The 14,811-nt window shown below is 36.9% G+C and overlaps 1 protein-coding gene across 1 annotated transcript in view; it reads left to right on the plus strand.

Moving 5' to 3' along the window:
* LYST (lysosomal trafficking regulator) overlaps positions 1–14,811 on the plus strand; it is an 82,091-nt gene that overhangs the window by 13,479 nt on the left and 53,801 nt on the right. The window contains exons 2-7 of the mRNA XM_050316622.1: positions 2,261–2,344; positions 3,120–3,318; positions 5,695–5,785; positions 8,447–10,535; positions 12,160–13,198; positions 14,097–14,258. Coding sequence (XP_050172579.1) covers positions 3,127–3,318; positions 5,695–5,785; positions 8,447–10,535; positions 12,160–13,198; positions 14,097–14,258 — 3,573 coding nt within the window. The 5' untranslated portion in view covers positions 2,261–2,344; positions 3,120–3,126. The remainder of the gene's footprint in view (positions 1–2,260; positions 2,345–3,119; positions 3,319–5,694; positions 5,786–8,446; positions 10,536–12,159; positions 13,199–14,096; positions 14,259–14,811) is intronic.

Here is a 14,811-nt window from a genome sequence, read left to right on the forward strand (position 1 = left end):
ATGTGATACAGGTTGAATTATGAGGATGATGGAAGGATGGGCATCAAAAGGGCAGATTGTAGGAGAATGTCAGATCATTCATGGCTGTTTTTATTCTTTTTCCTTTTATAAACAAATACTATTTATAAATAGTAGAGGTGATTTTTCTGAAATATGATAACAATAAACTCCTAGCGAGTGACATGGAATTTAAGAATATGATATTTTGGTTTGGGGTTTTTTTTTAGGGTTACCTATGTGAATCCCTGACACACAGTGTATTCCAGAACTATAACATTGTAAACATCCCGTTGGAACTGCACACAGCATTCTAGTAGGTTTCTTCCTGCTCTCATATGGCTTAGTTCGTATGTGATGTTTTAGGTTTTGAGGGTTTTTCCTTGTTATGGTAGCATCTCTGAAATTTAAAGTACAGGGGAGTTATGTAGCTTCCGTATTGCCAGGCACCACAGCAGTTAAAGATGTGTCGCTTGAAACAAAAGAAAAATGCTGCAGCAGAGTAGATCCTGCTTAAAGCAAATCACCTGGCATACTTTCTTGGAGATGAAATTCTATGCTGTGTAGGGTGTAGTGCCAGCATATCACAATCTACAACACAAGGGTGACGAGCAAGCTGAAACCTTGGAGTGGGAGTGGATTAAAAAAAAAAAAAATCAAGAGGCAAACCAACCAACCAGCACCTCCCACTCCCCCTGCAGAGTGTGTACTATGCTACATCATCAGCAGGGCAAGATGTTCACTGAGTTCTTCTTTGAAAAATAATGTTCTTTAAGTGCTAAAATCACTTGTCAGGAAGCAAATACAAAAGGGAAGAAGGTTGTCTGTCCATAGGTGGCTTTTTTTGGAAGCTTCTTAATTAATTCTGTTCTCCTTGTATTGTTTTTTGTCTCTAACCTCAAGGTGGGTTGAATAATGAGGTTATATCACAGTCTGTTTCCAAAGACGCCTTTATGCTGTCAGTCTGTTTCAGAACTTAATTGCAGAAGAAGAAATAGGTACAACTGAGAAGTAGCTAGCACTTGTTGGAACAAGTCCTTCCAAAAGAAGTGCTTCATTATCCAGCATGGTATTTCTTGACATTTTTTTTTTCTGCACTGTAAAATGAGAGCACCTTAATTTAACACAGAATGGGTAAGGAATTACTGTGTTAAGAAGACATGCTTAATGTCTTTGCATTAACAGCAAAAAACCAGTACTTTATGTTACTACTGATGTTGGGAATCCACCCTTTTGATAGAATATGGTAATGTATGTTAAAGCCATGTAATAACACAAGCAATGCAGGAAACCTGGAGACTGAAGCTTCAACTGGAAGGACACTAAACAGGATGGACAGCATATTTCTACATCTTCTAGTAGTCTGGTGCAACTGCAAAACCACTAGCTGCTTAACCTATTTGAATAAATTTTGAGTATTAACTGAAACAATAAGTTTGTGAGGCTGTGGTTGAAGCATGTTTCCTAGCACTCAAAGGGAGGCCTATTATTAGGAACTTGCCTGGGGAACCAAGACAGTGTTTGTCTTCTTCCTTAAGGAAGTCTTTCATGTAATTTAAAGTTGAAGTTTTTATTTACTTGCCATCTGAGAATAATAACATTTTAGTCCATTTTCTCTCTTCTTTTCTTATCCCCATCTGTTTTGGAGGTTTTTTTGCCTCCAGTTAATTAGCTTTGGATATAAGAAATGTCTTCTGAGTGCTTACCTAGAGACCTCTGTAGTGGAATGTTTTTGAGGCTCTTCTTGGTTACTACCCTTCATATTCCTATTGATAAATTTCCAGCTGATAAATTTGCCATTGGTAGTTTTCAGTTTTTATTAACTACATCTTTCCCAGTGCTTAATGTAATAAAGATTGGTAATCTACCAGGACAGACTAGAAGGACAGATTTAAAATGCATTTACATCAACACCTGACTTCATAAATCACTTTCTCCTATCATCCATCACTTGCACCTAGAGCTGCAAGTTAGTAATCACTAATTCAAACTGTTTTTAGAGGGAACTATTTAAACTTGCATACCTAGCTCATTTTACATTTGAAAACTAATTAATTTTATTATGTTAACTTCTCATGCCCAATTATTTTCTCTATAATAGAATATCTTGTTGTGCACAATCATAAGCTGAAAGTGAAAACTAGAGATTTAAAGCTGAAAAAACCCCTCAAGGACTCTTCATAAGCTTCAAATAACTATCATAAAATGAGTTTTAAAAACAAAGTGCATATTAATCATGACATTTTTCTGTTTTTAAAAACAGGTGAACCAAGAGTGATCTTTCCAGAATATATTTGCCTTTTTTCCAGATAGAAGATAAATGTGTTAAGCTGGCAGAGTGATTCTGGTAAGAATGTTTGTTACTTCCACAGTGAATGTCATTATAAGTATAAGTGTTTGCAGTTTTGCTACTAAAGGAACTTTCTGTACTATTGGTGCGAATAAAGCTGCTTTGGCTTCCAAGGTCTTATCTAGCATTCACTAAGTGGGGTTTCTGTGGATTCACAGATCACAGATTATTCTGAGTTGGAAGACTCGCAGGGATCATGAAGTCCAACTCTTAAGTGGATGGCCCATACAGGGATCAAACCCACAACCTTGGCATTACTAGCACCATGCTCCACCCAACTGAGCTAACCCTTTAAGTATTAAATGACCTTGTTTCCATAGCTGACATCACTGATTCTTGGTTTTGTTTTGCTTTCTTCGGCGATCCTCTTGAGTTTTATACAGCTGAGTCTTACATTTCTTGCCTTGTTTGATTTAAATGCTTCTCCATAGACTAGTGCTGACAGGACAAGCTGGAACAAAGTCATTAGCTTTCATTTATGCAGTGGGAGGGAATGCTCTACCACAGGCCTTTTACCTGGTAGACTTATAAAGTCAGTGTTTGGGGTTATGGGCTGTTAGCTGAAGTTTCACTGAAGTAAATTCTTTAAGTTCATTCTTTCCATTTCCTTGCACCCTACATTGGTATATTGACTCTTCAGTTCTACAAACAGTCTGTCTTTTGGAGGGGGTGAGATATGGGGAAGAAACACTCCCTTCTTTCCCCCAGCCTTTTTTCCATAAGGAATGTGTTTTCTGATGGAGTTAACTTCTGTACTTTCCTCTACTTACAGCTCAGACATGAGCAGTGCCAGTAACTCACTGGCACGGGAATTCTTGACTGATGTCAACAGGCTGTGCAATGCAGTGGTACAGAGGACAGAAGCCAGGGAAGATGAAGAAGAGGAAACTCATATGGCAGCACTGGGACAATACTTAGTTCAAGGCCGTGGGTTTGTTTTGCTTACCACTCTGAACTCAACTATTGATCAGGTAGTAGCTTTTCTTAACTGGTTATAATTTTTGTATTGAGCTTTGACTTGCGTGGATTTGTCTGGCTTATGTTGTTCTTGGTGCTAGTTTTCTTTCCTTCTTATACAAGAGCGTATGAGTTAATTGGAAAGACTATAAGCTCAAAAGATGTTGCAGTTGCATTCTGTCCTTCAGCTGGAACAGAAAAAATTAGGTAATCATATGCCTGTTTGCCAGCTGATAATCAAATGTTTAGCAACCATCAATAAGGCATGTGTGAAGCTCAAGTGCAGTAGCTGGGTAGAAAGAGGAAATAGATTAGAAGTTTCAAGAGAAATGAGTATTTATTGAACCTGCAGTACAAACTGGCAGTTTTTAATTTGAGAAGGTACTCCTGGTTTAAGACGGTAAAAAATAAAATTAAAATATGCACCTTTTTATTTTGTTTTTGGGTCATGAGACATACTTTTGTTCTTTAAGGAACTTGGACATATATAAAGTAAATATATTGTAACTTCAGCTCAAAAGAGAAAGTATTTTAGAAGACATGATCAGTTTATACTATTGTTTACATAAGAAGTCTAGCACATGTCCCTGTAGCTGCAGATGTCCATTTCTTTGTCTTTCTCCTTTCCTTCCTCTTCAACACTATTGGATAGATACTAAGCAATTGGTTGGCTGAGATGTGGCTTATGTCTTTGTGCCTTGAAACTTCAGATCTGAATGTTTAAAAATAATGAACCAGATGAATCCTCATTGAGTTTATACAGCCCTTTTCTTTAGTGAGGTCAGTTGTTAATGCTGGTCAAATTCATTCTTGTAAGTTTGATTTTCCTTCATGTGTTAAGACTACAGTTTGATCTTCTGGTTTGGTTCTTGGATTTCAGTAGGTGCACTGTCTAAACAGCAAATCCACAAGACTACAGTTATGTATAACTGTGGGGTTTTAGATATCACTTGATTTCTATGTAGTTGCTGTTAATAGATGCTTCAGGACCAAAGCTGTTGATAAAACAGCTGGCTTTCATGTAAGAAGGATTTGGGGGATTCCATGTGCTCCCCTCCAATAAAAACCCAGTTCTGAATTAGAAGGGGGGAAAAAGCTTCTACAATTCAGCAAGTATTTCCTGAGGATTTTTTTGAAGGCAAGGAGAAATGAGGAAAGGGAATTTTTTTGAAGTGTACCACTGAAATTTGAAGGTAGTATTTTGCCTTTTTCCAGCCCTATTATTATGCTTTGAATGCTGCATTGCTCATTCCCACTGCCAATTAATTTGTCTTGCTGAGAATGCCCTAATAGAAAAAGAGAGTTGGGAGAATGACTTTGAAAAGGCTTCGTTCACAGGTCTTAATTGTACTGTATCAATAGTTTTAGATTTTATTTTGAAATTTTCATTTAAATTGATAGCCTTATCAGACAAATACAGCTATTACATATATAGAAATAGCTGTAGAGCTATGTCTATTACTATATATGTAACTGTATAAATTTGTTATTTTTTTATATATATAATATATATGGAGACAAGCAACTTCAACAGTTTTATATATACATTTATAAATATTTATATATATAAAACTATTGAAGTTGCTTGTCTCCATGCAGTTACATTTTATTACTGCTCTGAGTTCTTGGAGAAGGATGTTGCTTCAATTGCATGTCCCTGAATGATGTTAAGTGCCAATATGCTCAAATCAGCTTTTTGGTTTTGAAAATTTTAGACCTTAAGGGCTGAAACCGTTTTGATTGTGCTGCAAAGCACTCCATAAAGGACTGGTTGAGTTCTGTGCCTTCTATGGTTCTTCTCTGCATTGAAATTCTTAGTGTGTAAGTGTTAGAAAAGGAGGGAAGGTTTTTACTGGTTATTCTATTTTGGGTGGTTTTTTTTAAATTAAAAGTAACCTTCTCCCTTTCCTCTCATAGAATGTTGCCTTTGTGTTATGAGTCAATAAGATCATTTGTAAATGTGAGCATTTTTTCAGTTGCTTAAGTGTGTCACTTTGGAGAAAGTAGAAAGTTTCAAAATAAAGTTCTTTGAAGTTACATTTTTGGAAGGATGGAAATTTCAAACTCCTCTTGGGCTTCATGTTGGTTTTGATTAAATCAACAGGTTCTGTGTCTTTGATTTTTCTGGTTTTCTTCTTTAAGTAGTTCTTTCAACAGAGAGGGATTAGAAGAGCTTTGTATAGAAACAGTTGCAGTGGTGTAATAAATATCTTGGATGCTTTCTGATTGGCTCTAGTTAATGATTATAGCACTCTTTGCAGTTAGGTCATTTTTTTCAGTGCTTAAAACAACAGAGATGCATAGGAACTGAATAGCTTGGTAAAATAAAGAAGGTTAATCTATTTTTTAAAAGTACAAGATCTTTTGTTTTTATTTTGTTCCTAACATAGGAGCTGACATGTCGAGAAGAACTTCTGACCCTCCTTCTGTCACTTCTGCCATTGGTGTGGAAAATCCCTGTCCAAGAAGAAAAAGCAATAGGTATGTTTTATCATTTACAGTATTAAGCACCTAAAGGAAGTAGTTTGTGCATTACTAAAGAGCCTAGAACTCTCTCCCAAAGAGTAGCCCATTGTAGTACATATCCTCTAAGGTGGAATGAAGATGTGGGTTCTGCAGATAATTTAAGTTCAAAAATACCAATGTCCTATCAGCATACAAGGAAGATAGAAATGATGCAGAGAAGGTAAAATCTTTTGGTCAGTGTGAAAGGTAATGCTTACGTTACTGTGTAGCTGAGCTTGATGTTGAGATTTTTCTTCTTTTCATGTGATTTGGGGGAAGAAGAGATTTGAAAGAGTATATGATATTTCTAACATGAAGAGTTTCGTGATAAGTAGAAAGGGAAAACATATTGATTTTTTTAAAAACCAAAAAAGTGATACATACTGACACTAAAGACAGGATGAGACAGATCTTTTCTTATGAAATGGAAGAAACTGGAAATAGAGAATAAGCTTAAAGCCAAGCAGTGGATGAGAGAATATGAAAGAAGTGCAGTGTCATCAGGAAGGCAGGCCCTGAAGAAAAGGAATAATACTAGATGACTATGGGGCTCGTTAGCCCTTAAAGGCAACCCACCTACGTCCTAAGGACCTCGCTGCCACCGTCCAAGCTCGCTTGGCCCCGGCAGATGAACCTTAGGATTAAAGGGTGGGCTCAGTTCCGCGCACACTGTGTCTCACCTAAAAAATCCAATGCGCAGGCTGGAAGGTGGAAAGACCTTCCCCGGATCTTCGCTCGCGAAGACTGGCCATTATTATTATATTATATGAACAGAACCAGGCTTGATTCTTTAGAAAATGTCATGTTCTGTGTCAGAAACTGGTATGCTAAATGAGGAATCAAATCACAGGGGTTCAACTGCCAAGGAGTCAGTTTAAAGTGAATTAAAGAAATGAAAGGGATGATATGAATTGAACTCTGTGCAAAAACCGAACAAGGAAATGTCAGTGATTTTGGTTTTTTTTGTTTGGGATCTTACATTTGTCTGATGCATTCTTTTCCCTCCCAGAGGATGAAGTAAGGAGAATAAATAAATGAAGTTACCTGACTGCTTGAGAGAGTTCCTAAGGATTCTTATCTGAAAGCTCTCCCAATGTTTTTTGCTGTTTGAAACTCCTCCAAATTGAGGCTTTTGTTAATGTTTGTAGAGTTGGAGTGCCAGTTGCATAGAGCTTATTATATAATAAGCTTTCCTGCTTTCTCAGTTGCATCATTCTCTCATGTTCCTGTAAGCATGATAGAATTAAAGAAATGTTTCTGTTATCCTACAAGAGCTTAGTGGCTTTTCCAGGGTTAGTTTAAAATGCTGTTGTGTAAATAGGTTTTAAGATGTTGGGGTTTATACATTGCATAATGTAAAGTTTTTACATCTACAAATTACCTTCTCTTAGTATTGATATAGTAAACACGATATATCCAGTTGTGCACTAAGTACTCATTTTTTTTCTTGGACTGAAATAAATCCACTGGTATTAGGCAGAGGTTTTTTTCTGTGCAGGGAATATCCTTAGTTTGGTAAAGTGTACTCCTAGTTAATTTCGTGCCTTTAAAGCAGTGTTTTTTAAGTATCATGACAATGAATTTTGAAACCACAAGGCACAGTCATGCTTGCACATGGAAGCATCTTTTCTTTCAGCTTGATTTCAGATGTTTGTAGCTATTAGGTGGGATACTGGGGTTTTGTGGGGGTGGGGGCTGTTATTGTTAGCTATCACATTTTTCTAAATACTAAACTTACTGGATGGTGGATACTTGCACTTCTTTTATGCTAGTTATTTTACTGCCCAAAGCATCCAGTTACAGTTCTGTCACTACTGAAAAATAACACTGGATTTAATCCAAGGCATGTACAGAGTTGTTTCTCTTCTTACTTTTTGATAGTTTATCTGAGTTTACCAATACAAATGAACTTTGTTCATACAAAGTTCATACAAATGAACAAGTTCATTTGTATGTTAAGTTCATACAAATTTTGTATGTCGAAGTTCATACAAATGAACAAAGTAATACTAAAAGTAGTACTTGCATTTTATTCTTAAATATCTTCTTGTCCATTGAATCAGATTTAAATTTCATACTTGCTATTTTATACTGCAACTTGAAAGTTGCTTTTTTGTCTTGGCTTTTGTAGGAGTATTCAGCATCCTAAACATTATTCCTTTCTGTCTCACTCTTGTCCCTATTTAAAATTTCCTACTTTTATTTCTGCTTCTTGTATTTGGAAGAACTAATACTGAAGTAAAGACTGAGGTCTATATACTTGAAGATCTGCACTGTTTCTAAGTAGAGAAATTTATTTTTTCTATTATGACTAGTACGCTTTTTTTTGAGGATGGAATTGTTGCACCAACAAAAAGTTTTAGGAAACCCTCTAGCACATTTTTGTCTACCCTGTGTAGAAAATAAACTAATTTGTCTAGGCTTTGAAAATAGCTAGTATGACTCATAAACATGAGTTGTTGCTGCCTGTTTTATACTAAAAGTGTCTGACATAGGTATATTCAAAACCATGACTTATTAAGATATAAATTTGTTGCATGTTTTTGATCTGGAAGTATTTAACTATAGAATGAGGAAAAATGCTTTACGTATTATAAAGTTCCTCTAATGTTCCTTTGTTATCTTTTTTTCCAACAGATTTTAATATACCCTTCACAGTAGACATATGCCTGACCAAAGAGAATAATACAAGTTCTGTGAAATCTACTCAGGAAAAACTAAACTTAGATGGAAGCGCTCATTCATCTCTTCAGACTTCTGTGAAGCTAAATCTTCGATCTCGAAAAAGCGGACGTCTGCGCAAAACCACCCACCGTTACTCTGTGCGAGATGCGAGAAGATCTCAGCTATCTACTTCAGATTCCGAAGGCAATTCCGATGAAAAGACTAGTGTAATAACAAAACACAGACACTCCCAGTTACTACAGCCTTTTTTAACATATCCTGTTAGAGACAGCTACCTTGTAGGTAGAAGTGATCGTCTACCTGTGGAAGCGGTACCAAATTCTAATACCAATGCCCCTAATGTAGAAAATTCCAGCAAAATTATTGCAGCACATGAGCTAAACCCAGAGACTTTGAATGAGCCAGCTGCAGGAACTTCTGAGAGCAGCAAGGATAACTCTCCTTTTGACTTATGCCACGTCTTATTGTCTCTCCTAGAGAAAGTGTGCAAATTTGATATTACTTTGAATCACAGCTCTGCTCTTTCAGCAAGTGTGGTACCCACATTAACAGAGTTCTTATCAGGATTTGGAGAGTGTTGCAATGTAAGTAGTAACAGAGAAAATGAAGTAGTTTCTGCAGGGTGGACAGAAGAACCTGTGGCTCTGATCCAAAGGATGCTCTTTCGAACAGTGCTGCATCTTATGGCTTTAGACATTAGCAATACAGAAACAATGCCTGACAATTTACGAAAAAATTTAACAGACTTACTTAAAGCAGCATTAAAAATCAGAATTTGCTTGGAAAAGCAACCTGGTCCTTTTTCTCCAGGTTACAAGAAAACACTACAGCAGCCAGTTCAGGATGACTACGTATTTTCTAGGTATCGTCACAGAGCCTTGCTTCTACCTGAGGTTATAAAAGGTGTCTTGCAGATTTTGATCTGTTGTCTACAAAGTGCAGCCTCCAATCCATTCTACTTTAGCCAAGCTATAGATCTGGTTCATGAGTTCATACAGCATCAGGGATTTAAGCTATTTGAAATAACAGTGCTTCAAATGGAATGGCTCTGTATGAAGAATGAGGGAGTACCTGGGGAAGCCTCAGAGCATCTGAAAACTCTAATCAACAGTATCATGAAAATAATCAGCACTGTCAAAAAAGTGAAATCAGAGCAGCTCCATCAATCAATGTGTACAAGAAAGCGGCACAGACGATGTGAGTACTCTCACTTCATGAATCACCACAGAGATCTTTCTGGGCTCTCTGTATCTGCTTTTAAAAATCAAGCTTCCAAAAACCCTTTTGAAATTTCTGATGGAGAAGTTCATTATCCTGAGAGATGCTGTTGCATTGCTGTTTGTGCACACCAGTGTTTGCACTTGTTGCAACAAGTTTCTTTGAGCAGTACCTGTGTTGAGATTCTCTCAGGTGTGCATAATGTAGGAATATGTTGTTGTATGGATCCAAAATCTGTCATTGTCCCATTGCTCCATGCTTCCAAGCTCCCAATATTAAAAAACTTTCAGCAGCACATACTGAACATCCTTAACAAGTTTATACTGGATCAGCTGGGTGGAGCAGAAGTATCTCAAAAAATTATACAGGCATCATGCAATATATGTACTGTTGACTGTGATCAACTCGCTCAGCTGGAAGATGCCTTGCAGGGCAACTCTAGTGATGCTAGTCTTGCATCTAGTTCCTCTTGCAGAGTCCAGGGAATTCTGCCTAGCACTGGATCTGAAGATATGTTGTTGAGATGGCATGCGTTGGAGGCTTATCAGGACATTGTTTTTGAAGAAGACAAGCTACGTGGCACACAGATTGCAAGCCATATTTGCCACTTAATTCAAAAGGGAAATGTAGTGGTCCAGTGGAAACTATATAACTGTATTTATAATCCCATGCTTCAGAGAGGAGTTGAGCTAGCTTGCCATGCACAACAAGAACTTGGGCTAAGTACAGCTGATAAACACACATGCAGTTACCACAGCCAGAATTTGCCTTCTGAAGTACTTCAGGTTTATTTGCAGATGCTCCCTGTGTTGCTTAAATCCAGGTTGGTTGATTTTCTGTTTATTATTGGAAAGCATGCTAATTATGGACGTAGCTTTGTATATTTGTTACTGATCAGAACATAAATTTTATTTGGACTCTAGGCAGTGTTTGGATATTGCAAGTGGCAACAAGGTAAATGCTTGAGTAACATAAGATATATGCCTAGATCCATAAACCATAGAAAGTGAGGGCTTTCTACTCATGAGTTATGGTCTTTAACAAACCAAAGCGTGTAGAAACAAAAATCTTTGTCCAATGTGACATGCTCTTTGCCTCTTCATTCCGCATGCTGAAATTAGTCAGGAATGTTGAACGGATTGATATGTCATTTTTCTGTGGGAATTATACTACTTAGTTTTGTTTCCTTTTTCTTCCAGAATGGTTGCTATACCACCTTCCAAAAATAAGGCTTGATGTTTACTTGTCCTGAAATAACTGTTTTCTAATTTACTAAAACCTGTTTATTTAAACATAGTTGAGAAACAAAATGAAAACAACCCCAGAACGTGAAAACCCAACAAACATTCTTCCAAATTTTCTATTTATTGTTGAGTCGATGCAATAATTTTTTAATACAATATATAGAAGTTTTTCAGAATATGAATGTGTCCTTTTATCCAGGAAAGATTCTGATTTTATTTCTATTGGACTCCTGAAGTGAATGTAGTGGGGTTTATCCAAAACAATTACAACGAATAGACTAATATTCCAGTTTACATAAAGGGATTGTCTGATCCGATTTTACTTCTATCCTAATCTACACTGTATAAGAAGCTGTTAATTTTTGAAAGTGCACCTACTGGCAAAGAGGCCAGAGGAGTTAAGTTTAGATTTAAAAAAAAGTTTAAAATATCCTTAAAAGTTTAAAATATGTTTTTACTGGCTTAAAGATGGTAATATATAAGTAAATGATGGATTTGATTCTAGAGTAACTTGATTAGATTAAAAGCTGATTCTCTGGGAAGGAGATGGTAGGGTAAGTAAGGTAGATGTCTACAAGCAAATGTAGTAGGCTAAAAAGCTTACAGATCCTTACTCCAAATTTTGTGTGAACTTAGCCTAATACTTGGAGTAGAAATAAAGGAAAAATAGACTTGGAAACAAATGTACAAAAAGTTTTTTTGACACTGGACATGCTGCACAAAAAAAAAAAATTGCACAAAAAGTTGTGCTTGACAAGGTATTCCTGAATTCTATCTGAAATACATCATCCACACAACTAAGAGACATAGTTAGGAAAATGTCTTTAAATTTGAGAAGGAGTCTCTCCTTTCTGGTGAAATCACAGAACAGAGAAATTTACAAAGATGTTTACTGGCTCCAATTGCTAAGAAAAAGCTGGGGAGGAAGTACCACGAAAGAGCAAATGTTATAAATAAAGTTAAACGCTTTTAATGTTTTGAACAGCATACATGTTTGTGGTCTACGTGTTAGAGGGAGGTATTTCCTATATCATATCTTGCAAAAAGAGTTGAATTTTCCATTACTAATTGGATGATACTTGAGGTTCTAGAGTACAGCAAACAATTACAGCAAACTCCTTAATTTACAGTAATTTATAGCAATTAGTGAACTACATGAATTTGTGGCTGATTTATAAGGTAACTCTATGCTTTATCTTGCAGGGTAATTAGAGACTTGTTTCTGAGTTGTAACGGAGTGAGTCAAATGATTGAGTTAAATTACTTAGATACGTTAAGAAGCCATTCTTTGAAAGTGTTAGAGACTTTGATACTGTGCCTTGGTGATCAGCAGAAAGACCAAGCAACGCCAGAACTGGAAGGCCTGAATGGCGAACAAAAGGAATCTACATCTGACTTACCTGCTTCCCTTTGTAGCCAGCATGCTGTTTCAGAGATTCCTCAAAGCCTGAGCAAGTTTTATGCTGGCTTGAAAGAGGCCTACCCGAAAAAGAAAAAGTTTGTGAGTCAAGATATTCATGTCAACACAATAAACCTGTTCCTCTGTGTTGCTTTTTTATGCGTAAGTAAAGAAGCAGACGGTGATCTGGATTCAGCTAATGACTCTGAAGATACGTCAGGATACGATAGTACAGCTAGTGAGCCATTAGGCCACAAATTACCATATCTGTCACTGGAAAGCCTTACTTTGCCCTCACTGGAACATATTCATAGGGCTGCAGATATTTGGTCCATGTGTCGTTGCATCTATTTGTATAGTTCAGTTTTCCAGAGACAGTTCCATAGACTCGGAGGCTTTGAAGCATGCCATAGATTACTACTTCTGATAATTCAGAAACTTGGAAAAATTAAGGAAAAGGAGGAAAAGGAGCAAGAAAAGAGGGAGAGAGTTTTGAGTGAAAGCAGCAGAAGTTCACACGGGAGTCCTCGTACTGAGCTTCTCAACAAGGACGATTCTGTTCAGCTGGCTAAAAGCAGAGAGGTGACACAATTGGAGCTTGATAATTCTGGCAGTCTTGCTGATGTGGAACAGCTGGTGCCTGACTCTGTCTCCTGTGACAGCTCTTTGAGTAGGGAACACTCTTCAGTTACTTCAGTTGCCAATCTTGAAGGGATAAAGACTCCTGTAAGAGAAGAGGCTGAGTGGGCAATTCAAGGTATCAGACTTCTAGAAGCTCTGCTGACCATCTGTCTACACAGTGCAAGTAACATGCAGAAGATGGAAATGGAGATATTTCACCAGGTACTGTGCTTACTTTGATCATATTTTACATACAATAATAATTTAACAGTAATTTAGCCAAAAGTTCTTCTTTAGAGGGAGAAAACTTAAGCTTTGCTTATAATACCATGTTTTCTGTAGAACTGAAAGCATACAGTTAAATGATGTGCTTAGTAGTTGGAATTGTGGTCCTCTCAAGTTGTACTCTTTTTGGAAAGAGTATTCAGTGGACGATATGTGTGAGAGGGATGCTGCAGGAAAGCTGTGTAGGCAAGATTATACATAGTAACACAATTTTTGGTGCTTCAGAAAGAGGAGTATTACAGGGCACAGGTACTCAAAAGACACCTGAAAAAAAATATTACTTAAGCCTTAGAGGTGAACTAATTCAGTGTTCCACAAAAAGCTATTAATTCACAGAAGGCAACTTCACATTGCTTTAATGTTTTAATTGCTATCTTGAATTTTATTTGGCAGTTTGTTATAGAAGCAGGAGGCATCAAGTACAAGATAGAATTGAAAACTGGAGTTCTGTCTGGACTGCTTACAAGTTTTGTGATCTTGGACATGTCTCCCTCTGACTTTTTAACTTCTAGTAATGTGGTGTGATTTGAATGCACATTGTGTAACTAAAACTGTTTCAAGGTCGTTTATTTTTGAAACAGTGCTTTCACCTGCAAATTTTAGATAACAGCATTTTGCCAGATTTTCTCAGAGTGCAGATTCCAGTTAAATCTCTGTTGTGAAAACAAGATGAATCTTTCTTATTTCAAGAGACTGGATGAAGTGTGGTGGTTTTAGCTGAGAAGTTGGATTAATGTAGGTGGAAGGGGAGGTTCTTAAATGAAAGTACTAGGCTATTTCTATTAGCCAAAACACAGTAACGTGAATCAAAATGTTTGTCTCCCCCAAAATACAGAATGCCTGTGTGGATGATATCTTACTTGAAATAAGAGAGCAGCTTGCTCAGTCAAAAGTGATAGAAACTGACTTGGCAAAGCCTCTGTTTGATTCACTGCTTCGTGTTGCATTGGGCTCTTTTTCTGCTGATCTGGATCATTCTGAAGAAAAAATTGAGAAGGTATGAAACACCACCTAAGCCGTCTAATTGTGAATAATGCAAGATTTTCTCAGGTTTATGTTGTTTGGGTCTTTTAAAACTCAATAGGAAATGTTATGTCTGATTACTGATTCTCTGCTTCTCGTATGTAAGTGAAATGCTGCGTATTGATAAGGTCCCCACACTTACTGTTCAAAAACGAGCCATGCCCCAAAAAGTAGCAAGCTCAGTCAACCTGATGTTCTTTTTACTCTTTCATCTCACAGCAGTGTGACAAACTCTCAAAGGAAGAGCTTCAAACAGGGATATTGAGTGACCTTATCACCTTAGAGTGAACATCGATGTCCATGTTGATGTTGATAGTGATTTTGGAAACATAGTTACTCTAATGCAGTGGCCAGCTGCTTGCTAAAATTTCGATCAGGTAGTTAATAAGAAAAATCTGTCTTTGCAGATTCAGTTTTCAATATAAAAACGAAGTATTCTTAACGTATCTCAAGTTTCTTGAAAGTGTATGATTAATTTGTTTCTTTTGCTGATGGGCTTGGAGAAAATAGTGATTTGTAAGGTTCTA

This window comes from Myiozetetes cayanensis, unplaced genomic scaffold (genome assembly GCF_022539395.1).
Source record: "Myiozetetes cayanensis isolate MyiCay16 unplaced genomic scaffold, myiCay2020 scf2-11, whole genome shotgun sequence".
Classification (NCBI taxonomy): Eukaryota; Metazoa; Chordata; class Aves; order Passeriformes; family Tyrannidae; genus Myiozetetes; species Myiozetetes cayanensis.